Here is a 9,553-nt window from a genome sequence, read left to right as displayed (position 1 = left end):
TTCCTTCTCAGATAGTGAGGGATAGAGCAAAACCTCTTCAATGAGTGAAGAGCCCAGGGACTAATGCTGCAGCATTTGTGGTGTGCTTGACCAAGCATGGTGTACTTGACCTGAGCCCTAACTCTCCAGACTTCAGACCACCCTGAAAGTAGTCTCTCACTAGTCCCACATTCCTGAGGACACAGAGGCTCTGGGAGGTTCATCGCTTGCCAAGGTCAACCTGATGATACAAGTCATGGCTAGGGGCCACACTGAAGTCTGTCTGAACTCAGGGCCTTTGCACCTGCACCCATGCCCAAAAGCTCACCAAGATCACTAGTCAATGTAAAATGTGGGAGTGTGGTATGGTGGAGGGATAGCTAGATCCCAGAGAACATGGGCCCAGGACCAAGAAGACAGAGGTGTCTTCCTTCCCTCAATGTGACCCTGGAACTTTGGGCAAGTCCTGGCTCCTCTCTGTCCCCCAGCTTCCCCATCCAGAAAGTGAACATCTCACCTACTATAAATCCATATGTTCTTTGGGGAGTTGGTTTAAAAAAAATACAAGAAAATAAATATGGCATTCATGCAAAGAATCCATTATAATTCCTCTTCTCAATATTAGAGTTTAAAATAAATTGGTAAGTAACAGAGTTAATGGGTTTCCAGGAGAAGCTGGCATAGACTTTAATCTTACCGTGGTTGTCAGGGCAACGAGGCCTCCCTATGTCCAGGGTTTTGGGGACCACATAATCCTGCCTGGCCTGAAAGGGCTGAGCCAGTATGTGGTTCCTACATTCCGTCTGGCAGGCAGGGTGGCAGAGGGGTTTGGGCTCTGGCACTGGAGCTGTTATGGAATCCTGGGCCTAAAGCTCCTGCACATCAATCACCTCATGTGCAAAATAGGGATATGAAAATAATCCACCCCTGTAAGTTGTTTTAAGGGTTCAACGTGAAGGAGGAGAAGTACTTTGTACTGTGTTTATAGGAAGAACATAGAGCATGCATTCTATGAATACTAGCTTTATTATTAGGTGATCTGTAGTCCTTGCGTAAGTGCAAAACTTCAGTGTATTTGCATGGGCATTTTTCTAGGGTATCGGTTAGCTCTTGTTGCATAACTAATCACTCTAAAAAGTATTCACCAAAAACAACCTCCGTTTATCATTTCTCATGGGTCTCTAGGCTAAGGACAGGCCCTATGGGCAGCTATTCTTTACGAACACAGGGTTTGCGTGGAGTCTACACCACCCTGGGAACCAGGCGTTGCTTAGGCCCATTGCTCTAACCTATCCCTCAGGCTGCGCTCCTGGAGCAAACCTGCAGCTCGGCTCTGGCCAGTGTGAGGCAAACCTAGGACCTGCATTGTATGGACGCTGAGGAGGTGCAGACAAAGGGAGCTTCTGCAGCCCCCAGGCAGTCACGAGATAGCAGACAGCCTCTGCGAGCACAAACGTGCGGAGCTGAGTAGAGCCAACCTGAGGGAAGCAGAGAACCACGGCCTGGAGGCAACACTCATATTCTCCCATCCTCTTGTATCTGAAGCCGGTCCCAGCCAGTTTCCAGTTATGTGAGCCAATAAATTCTCTTTTCGTAAAGGCCATTTGGATCGAATAGTTTGTCACTTGCAAACAAAGAGTCCTACACAGATATGCCCAGAAGTGGACAGTCCAGCAATGGATGGCTCTGTGGCTAGCAAAGCAGACAAGCGGTTATAATGTGCCCTTTCTTTATGCCTCTGCGGCACAAAGACACTGTCCTGTTAATCATTGTCATAATGAGTCAGAGTTGATTTCAGAATTCTGAAGCGATCATTTTGTGCGATGAGACTGTGAGCAGCTTGAGGGTAGAAACTGGGTCTTAGGCATCCATTTCCCCAGAAGCTACCCTGGGGTACAGTGCACACAAAGGTGCTTCCCACATTCTTGTTGAAGGAATGAGAGGCCTCTGATTTGAGGTTCTCAAGTGAGCATGGCTGCTAGGAGCGAGTGGACAGGGTATGGGCTGCATATCAGACTGAGCCTGTCAGGAGGTTTCACAGTACTGGGGCCTGAAATGAGCAAGAGGCCAGCACTGAGTGCTGAGAGCTTAGGGTGAGAGTAAGGGATTCCCCGAGGCTGGCAGGGGACCTCATTCTCTTCTGCAAGGAAGCCCCTGCATGAAGATCCACCCAGAGTTCATCAGAAAGGAAAGGCCCGGAGTCTTGGACTGCAACAGGCCACAAGCTGCCTTCATCGTGGGATCCTACTGCTGGTGCCGGTGTAATGGGCATGCTCAATGACATAGTTTTGGAGTCAGGTTGGGCTCCTTCACTTCCCAGCCCAACCTTGGGTGGGCCACCTAACCTCCTAGAGCCTCAATTTCCCCACCTGCAGAATGGGATTTGAGAAGGGTACTTACCTTCAGTAACTATTTTGAGAATTTGATGAGAAAATGCAATGTAAAGGGCTTTAATCTAGTGCCTGGGACAGAAAGAAGTGATCAGTACACATTTCACATACACACACCCCAACATAGGTAAAAAAAAAAAAAAATCCAAGGGACAGCATCACATGTGTGAAAACACAAATGCTGAAATGCTGCAGATGCCTTCACATGGAACTCGGTATCCTGCGGCCTCTGGTAATCTGTCTTAAACTTTTGAAGGCACTATCGCAGATGCCAGCTCCTTCTCCCATCTGCCCTTGCTTTCACATTTCCAGTTTCTGCCTTCCCAGAGGGCATCCCACAATTATCTTTATTTTATTTTTTTTAAGATTTATTTGAGAGAGCAGAGAGAGAGAGAGAGCACGAATGGGGCAGAAGCAGGGAGGAGAGGGAGAAACAGGCTCCTCCCTGAGCAGAGAGCCCGATGTGGGACTCGATCCTAGGACCCCGGGATCACGACCTGAGCCTAAGGGAGATGCTCAACCACCGAGCCACGCAGGCGCCCCCACAGTTACCTTTTTCCATTCGCTGGACAGTTGAAGCAGTCCTCCTCGGAACCTTGGCCTTCACCCTGTTGGATGTGAGCTAAAGGATACTTCAGGGGCGGTTCCTGGAGGTAGCACACAGCCAGTGTGGACTGGCCAGTAGAAACACCCCTCTGGGCCCTTCCCGGCCGCTCCCCCTCGGGCCCCCTCACCCTTCCAAAAAGCCACAGGATCACGTCTGAGAAAAGTTAAGCTGTTTTATTTCACAGGATAGCTCCACGTCAAACCAGCAGGCACCATCAGAATACGCAACAGAGGATCCAATCAGACACTCTATAGGACGGGCGTTTGGTTGTAAGGTAGAGAAACGATATCCGGAAGAGGGCGACACTTATCATCACGTGGGGACAGGCAACCAGCAATTTCCTAGGGTTGTTTCGGTTTGTTTTTTCCTGACACAGTTTGGGGAGGAAGGAAACCAAAGGAAACTAAATTGACCAGCCACTCTGAAGCAATCAGAACCAAACCTATTGCCAAACCGTGTAAACAGTCACACTGCCGGGAACTAGAGTCTGAGCAGAAACTCTAGCCAGAATCTCCTTCCGTCTAAGGAAGGCAAAGTGCACTCTGGTTGCTCTGGTTCAAGGAACAGCTTTGTTATTTGCCTGGGACAGTTCGCACAGAGAGGAGGTGTCGGCAAAGGGGCAGCGGTGGCCGTTCGGCCCGTCCCAGAGGGTGGGACAGCGGGACGCTGGCGGGTCGACCTCAGAGCAGCCAGGAGGAGTCCGACACGACGGCGAAGTCCCTTCTCTCGGCTCCCCCGGGCAGCTCTGGGATGTGGGGAATTCTCTACATGGCTGCTCCGAAGACAGGAGGCCCCAGAGAACCGGGGAAGTTGACATGAAACGTCAGCATTAGCTCTGCATAGCAGAAAATCGGCTAAGCAACACCTCGCTCCCCCCTTCCTGCCTTGTCCTCCCGAGCCCGACAGGGCCCCCCTGCCCCGCCAGGGTTGTGAGCCGGCCAGTCTTCTTTCTGGGATTCTCAGGAGGATGAGGCATTTGCTCTAGTGTGGAACCATCTGGATGTGTGAAAAGTTAGGAATAGAAAGACTGAGAGGAAGAACCATCACATTAGTCCTGTGATTTTCCACCAGCCGGGTACGTGTGCTGAGCGCCAAGTAGCCACCAGGCCACAGGAAGTCCTCTGCGTTCGGGCCTCCTGAATGAGAAAGAAATAAACCCAACAAGGCACTCCAAGGGACTCCAACGGGGAAGCAAGGCCCACGGAAAGGCCCTTCCCAGCGTGGGCTCCCCTTTGTGTACCACAAACCAGTTCTGAAGTGTTTATAAGGCAGATCTCTGAACTGCTGGTTCCAGCCGGTAGCCAAACGATGGCTCCATTTCCCTGGGTCTCTTCCCACTCGGATTTCTTCGTTGAATAGAGACCTTTCATCCCTTGGGAATCCACTTCTCTCCTGCCCCTTGGCCTGGTGACCTCAGAGAAAAGACTCCCAAGGCTAATTCCCAAGCTTACAATTCCCTCCAGTTGCGCGCTCTGTCCGGGGTTCAAAAGGCGCTTCAAGGTGAGAAATCGTTAGCACTGAAAACAAGGAAAGGCAAGAATTTTTCATAGAATCCCACAGCTCAGAGCAGCTCTTTTAAGAGGAAAGGGGAGTAAAGGGAGAGAGGGGAGAGCGGGGTAGGAAGCACGGCTTGTTCTCAATTTTATCGGAGAAAGGTCTTTAGCGGCGGCTGGGCCCCAAGGCCCAGGAAACTAGACCAGGAATGAATTGTCTTTGGTCAGTTTTAAATGAACATCTTGCTGGTTCATTCCTAAAATAGACTAAACATCGGTTACACATAAAGACAAAAGGCTTGACCTCAGGGTAAGTCGAAGGTTAAGAAAAGAAATCATTCTGTGAAGGGAAAAAAAAAATGCCCGTTATCAACGAACTGATCAGTACAGCTCTCAGTAATGGCGATGAACAAGTAGGTAAACACCACTCCCCCTTGTACAATTGGTTATATTGAGGACTACTAACTAGGTTACTACGTTTCCCCCACACTCACTGTACAGTTAGGTTTCTGGTATTTGTTTTTTTTTTTTTACATTGATCTATCTACTAGGTGCAAAGATTTGGTGAGTGGCATTGGCTATAATTTAATCGTAGCCTTTTTAAAAATTACAGTTTCACATTTTAACAGTTACTTTCCAGCATTTAAGCAAATACAGCAATATATAGTGTACTAACACAGGCAGGAGTCAGGAAGAGAATGCCAATGCTCAGTGACCGTGGATGGGACGGGGTGCGCGTGGAGGGTGGCAGAGACATGCAGAGTGCCAGATGAGGAAGGGGGCGGGGGCAGAGGGAGGGTGCAGGGAAGTATTTTTCCATTTGGTTCTGCGTCAAGGGTCAGATCTGGGCCTGGATGAGTGGGGTGTGAGCTTCCCTAAATGTGAACTCATCAGCCGTTTCCCAATGGAAAAATAGGTGCTGAAAGAAAACAGCTAAGGCTCTGCCTTCAGGTAATTTGGTTAAGGGCAGATCCATTTGCAGTAAGGAAAAAAATGCAGTCAATTCATAGGAAAAACCCACATGGTCTGACTGGTGCTGTAGATATCAGGCAACAGATTGGTCAACTCAGATTTTCGCTTTTCCTCTGGTATTCATGGCAGAGGGAGGATGTGACATTTTGCACAGGAGGCTACTGCATTTAAGGTCTGGGAGTTTCTCTGGGGTGGAAATGAGGAGCCTGTGTCCTGGCTGGACAGCACAGCGTCCTTGCAGGAAAGCGCCTGACATGGCCCTCGCTGTCAGCCACCCATTAAACCTGGGGCACGTCTCGGGACATCCCAAGGCCTTGCCATCTCTCCTAAGCTGTAAAACGGCGATATCATCATCTGCTCAAAGACAGAGGGGCTCCTAGCTGGTTCTGAGGCTCTTTAGCTTCCGGGAGCTAAAACAGAACAGTTGGTTATAGGCTAAACAAGGAAGGTCAAGTTTGTCACTGACCTCTCTCTGGCATTCTTTTCGTGCCCTTTCTTGACTTTTCCACTGAGTGCGCTCACTGCCAATCCTTCCGACCACACAGAATGGGTCACCACTTCCACGCGCCCAGGTAGTGGTGACTTAATGGGCCCCTCCCCCTGGGGTGTATTTACCTTTTTATGACCCGGGGGGGGGGGGAGGGTACAACTTAATTCAGTGGGGTGAAATGGTCATGACACCATTCCAAGCGTCGGTCGGCAGGTGATATATCTGTAGGGCTGTGCTTCAGGGCGCTTATGAAACTGGCAGGAAAACTGCACCACCCCATTCTCAAATGCTGTTAGGAGGCTTCGAAAGGAAGGTCCTGGATGGGTTTTGATCTAAAAGACTTACCTTACTAATGATAAAAAAATACTAAACGTGTTGGCACAGTGCTTTCCAGCTTGCAGAGCTTGCTCACATCTTACTTTTATTACTTTTATCTGATGGAGCAGAACACTGGGGCTCAATGAGGTGGAGTGACAGGCCCCAAGTCCCACAGCTCTATGGGGTGGGTGGGGGGCTGGGACTCAAACACAGGACTTTTGACTCCAAACCACAGCCACCGAGATAGACTCAGAGGCCCCGGGAGAAAGAGAGAAAGCTTGAGAACGATAAGGAAGAGACCCTTGGCTTGGCCCGAGGGGATGAATAGAAGCGGTCCCCTTAGGATCTGATTTCGCCTGTGTTCCATTAGCCAGAAACAGCCTATCTCTGGAAAATGAAAAGATCAAAAGAGGAAGTAAAATGGAACCAGAGGCCTTTTCCCAGCAAAGAGGCAGAAGTCTAGCTCCTAATTCTTAAAAGTCACTCACCTCAGTTCTATCACCGTATTTTCAATTCCATTAAATGCTCTGGAGGTGGTGGGGGGAGAGCAGGGGAGCAGGGTTTGGGAAGGGAAGGGATGGAGAGAGGGAAGCCATTTCACCTGCATAACCTCAACCAGAGTGTTTTCTGGGACAGGAAGCGCTAACGGATGGCCCCTCTCTGGCCCCTGCTGTGAGGCTCCTGGGCTTCATGCAGGAGAGCACCGGCCAAAGTGGGTCACAGATCGATCTTAAATTAAAATGATATGAAAGCCTCCTTGCCTGTTTAGTTCTGGATCTGACACAGTATAATTAGTAGAAAGAAGAGGAGAAAAAATTAAATATTTTGAAAATGGCATAAGTTAAACCTCTATAGTTACCACAGGTTTATTCCTACAGCGTGTCTAGGTTTTGAAGTGTTCCACACCACTGTTTGTGTTTTTTTTTTTTTTTTTTTTTTTGCTTTTTCCCAACCCCACAGAACGCTGTGCTACGATGGGGCTTAGCTTCTCACTATCCCCTGTTCCTACGTACAAACACAAGGATGTTGTGGTCAGGGGCCATCTCGCCAACATCCTCCCGTGCCCTCGGGGGGGGGGTACAGTCGGCCCTCGGCCTCCGGGTGGAAAGGCAGGGTCTCTGGGGTGGACGAGGGAGAGGGGTTCTGTGAAGGGTTCCCCACCTCTAGGAGCAGCCTGCTTGGGGTACCGCCTGCCCCACCCTTCCGTTAGGGGCAGGCTGTTGTGGAAGGCCACGACTTCTGGAGACAGTGGGAGACGATTTTTTGTGTGTTTTTCTGCAGGTTAGTGGTGTATTGCTTCGTTCGCAGTCACGGAGGCTTCTAAATTCTCCCAGAAAGGTCCCTGCAAGTCCCACCAAGTAACTCAGCGGGAGGTGTTTGGTGGCATGGGTCTGAGGTAAATCTAAGTTTCATAAAAAGAAAAAGGAGATCCTATATACATTTAGTTGTGCGTCCAGATCTAGTATATGTATATAGATGCATAAATATATATACACACACACACCTACAGACACGTACATACGCGCATGTGTGTACATATGCACACGAATGTGCGCACACACATTCACGTATGTAGACAGAAGGCGAGGGAATCATTTTCCAGTGACCGTGTGCGGGGAAGCCATGTAACGTTTTGCCCCAGCCTCAGGAGATGCTCCAGTCGGGCCTCCTGCTCCTGCACCTGTGCCCCCCGCGGCCCGCGGACACACGGGGGGTCTGTGGGATTCTCGCGGCTGCAAGCCAGCTGCGGGGGGCGCCCAGGCCTCGGCTCTGCACAGCCGCGCTCCCGGGCGACCTGGGCCCCGCCCGGTCGGGCCAGGGGCACTGGGGGGCGCGGAAGTCACGGAGGCCACCCTCGGCCAGGGCGGCGCCGCCGCGGCCCGGGGGTCACATGGTGCCCGACTTGTCCGCAGAGCTGTTGGGGAACATCTTCTCGGTGGGCGTGACGGCCGGGCTGCCCACGCCCGAGCTGCTGCTGCTGCTGGAGCGATGCTGCACCACCGGCCGCACGGGCCGCATGGGGGGCGGGCGCAGCTGGGCGCCGGCCAGGCGGGCGGACAGCGCGGGCTTGAAGGTGGTCATCATCTCGGTGGACGAGCTGCTGCTGCGCCGCATGGCAGCGTCGGGGTCGCGGATGACGATGGTGTGTAGGGGGCTGGCGGGCTCGGAGCTGATGGGGCCTGGCGGGTTCTTCAGGGGCTCCAGGGTGTCCAGCACCACATCTGGCGCCTGCTTGACTGTGTTCTGTCTCTCGAGTTCCCGCAACTCGTGCAGAGCCGTGCTCATGGTCTTCTCGATGTCCTGGGGGCGGAAAGAGCTCTGGTCAGCACAGAGGCCGGGCGCCCCAGGGTCCAGCCCTTGCTCGGCTGCTGATGGGCCCGTGGGCTTCCTGGGGAGGTACTGCCACACACGGGCTCAGGGCTGGGAGGGAGATGAACTCTCCAGGGCGTCCTATGTCCCACTATGCATGTGGGCATCACCCGCACACTTGCCTGCCCAGGGGGCCGACTGCAAGGAGGGCGGGTTCCACTACTGGTTCTGGCTCTGCAACTTTCTTGCTGTGTGACTTTGGGCAAGTTACCTCACCTCTTTGAGCCTCAGAATCCTCATCTGTGAATCTAGACCATTATAACCGCAACCTCAGGGGGGTTGACAAGTGTGTTGAATGATACAGTCTCCACGAAGAGGTTGGCATGGCCCCTGATACACAGTAAGCACTCACAAATAACAATGGCAGTAACAATGGTAATAATAGAGCACCCATCCAAGCCCTTTCCTTTTGTAAGTCATTTAATCCTCACACTTTATGAGGTAGGAACCACCATTATGCTCATTTCACACATAAGAAGATGGAAGCTCAGCCTGGTTAAAGTAACTTGCCCAAGATCACCCAGCTAGTTAGTAACATAGCCCAAGTCTCAACCTAGATAGTGTGTCTCCAGAACCCAAGCCCCTAACCATTATGGTTGCTTTTAAAAAATATTTATTTAAGTAACCTCTACACTCAACGTGGAGCTCGAACTCCTGACCCCGAGACCAAGAGCCGCACGCTCTTCCGACTGAGCCAGGAAGGCACCCCACCATTATCGTCATTAAAAAAAAAAAAAAATTCTTGCCCATAAGAACATTCCTTGGAGGGATCCCTGGGTGGCGCAGCGGTTTGGCGCCTGCCTTTGGCCCAGGGCGCGATCCTGGAGACCCGGGATCAAATCCCACATCGGGCTACCGGTGCATGGAGCCTGCTTCTCCCTCTGCCTGTGTCTCTGCCTCCCTCTCTCTCTCTCTCTGTGACTATCATAAATAA

The 9,553-nt window shown here is 51.4% G+C and overlaps 1 protein-coding gene across 2 annotated transcripts in view; it reads right to left on the bottom strand.

The window, feature by feature from the left end:
* Positions 1 to 7,167: 7,167 nt before the first annotated feature.
* Positions 7,168 to 9,553, bottom strand: part of SRGAP3 (SLIT-ROBO Rho GTPase activating protein 3) — a 249,479-nt gene continuing 247,093 nt past the window's right edge. The window contains exon 22 of one of the 2 annotated variants that reach the window (XM_055344234.1): positions 7,168 to 8,550. In XM_055344234.1, coding sequence (XP_055200209.1) covers positions 8,137 to 8,550 — 414 coding nt within the window. In that variant the 3' untranslated portion in view covers positions 7,168 to 8,136. The remainder of the gene's footprint in view (positions 8,551 to 9,553) is intronic. The other variant, XM_055344236.1, reaches the window with a different exon arrangement.

This window comes from Nyctereutes procyonoides, unplaced genomic scaffold (genome assembly GCF_905146905.1).
Source record: "Nyctereutes procyonoides isolate TBG_1078 unplaced genomic scaffold, NYPRO_anot_genome, whole genome shotgun sequence".
NCBI lineage: Eukaryota > Metazoa > Chordata > Mammalia > Carnivora > Canidae > Nyctereutes > Nyctereutes procyonoides.
The sequence above is the reverse complement of the archived record's forward strand: the minus strand, read 5'-3'. Positions and strand labels throughout refer to the sequence as shown.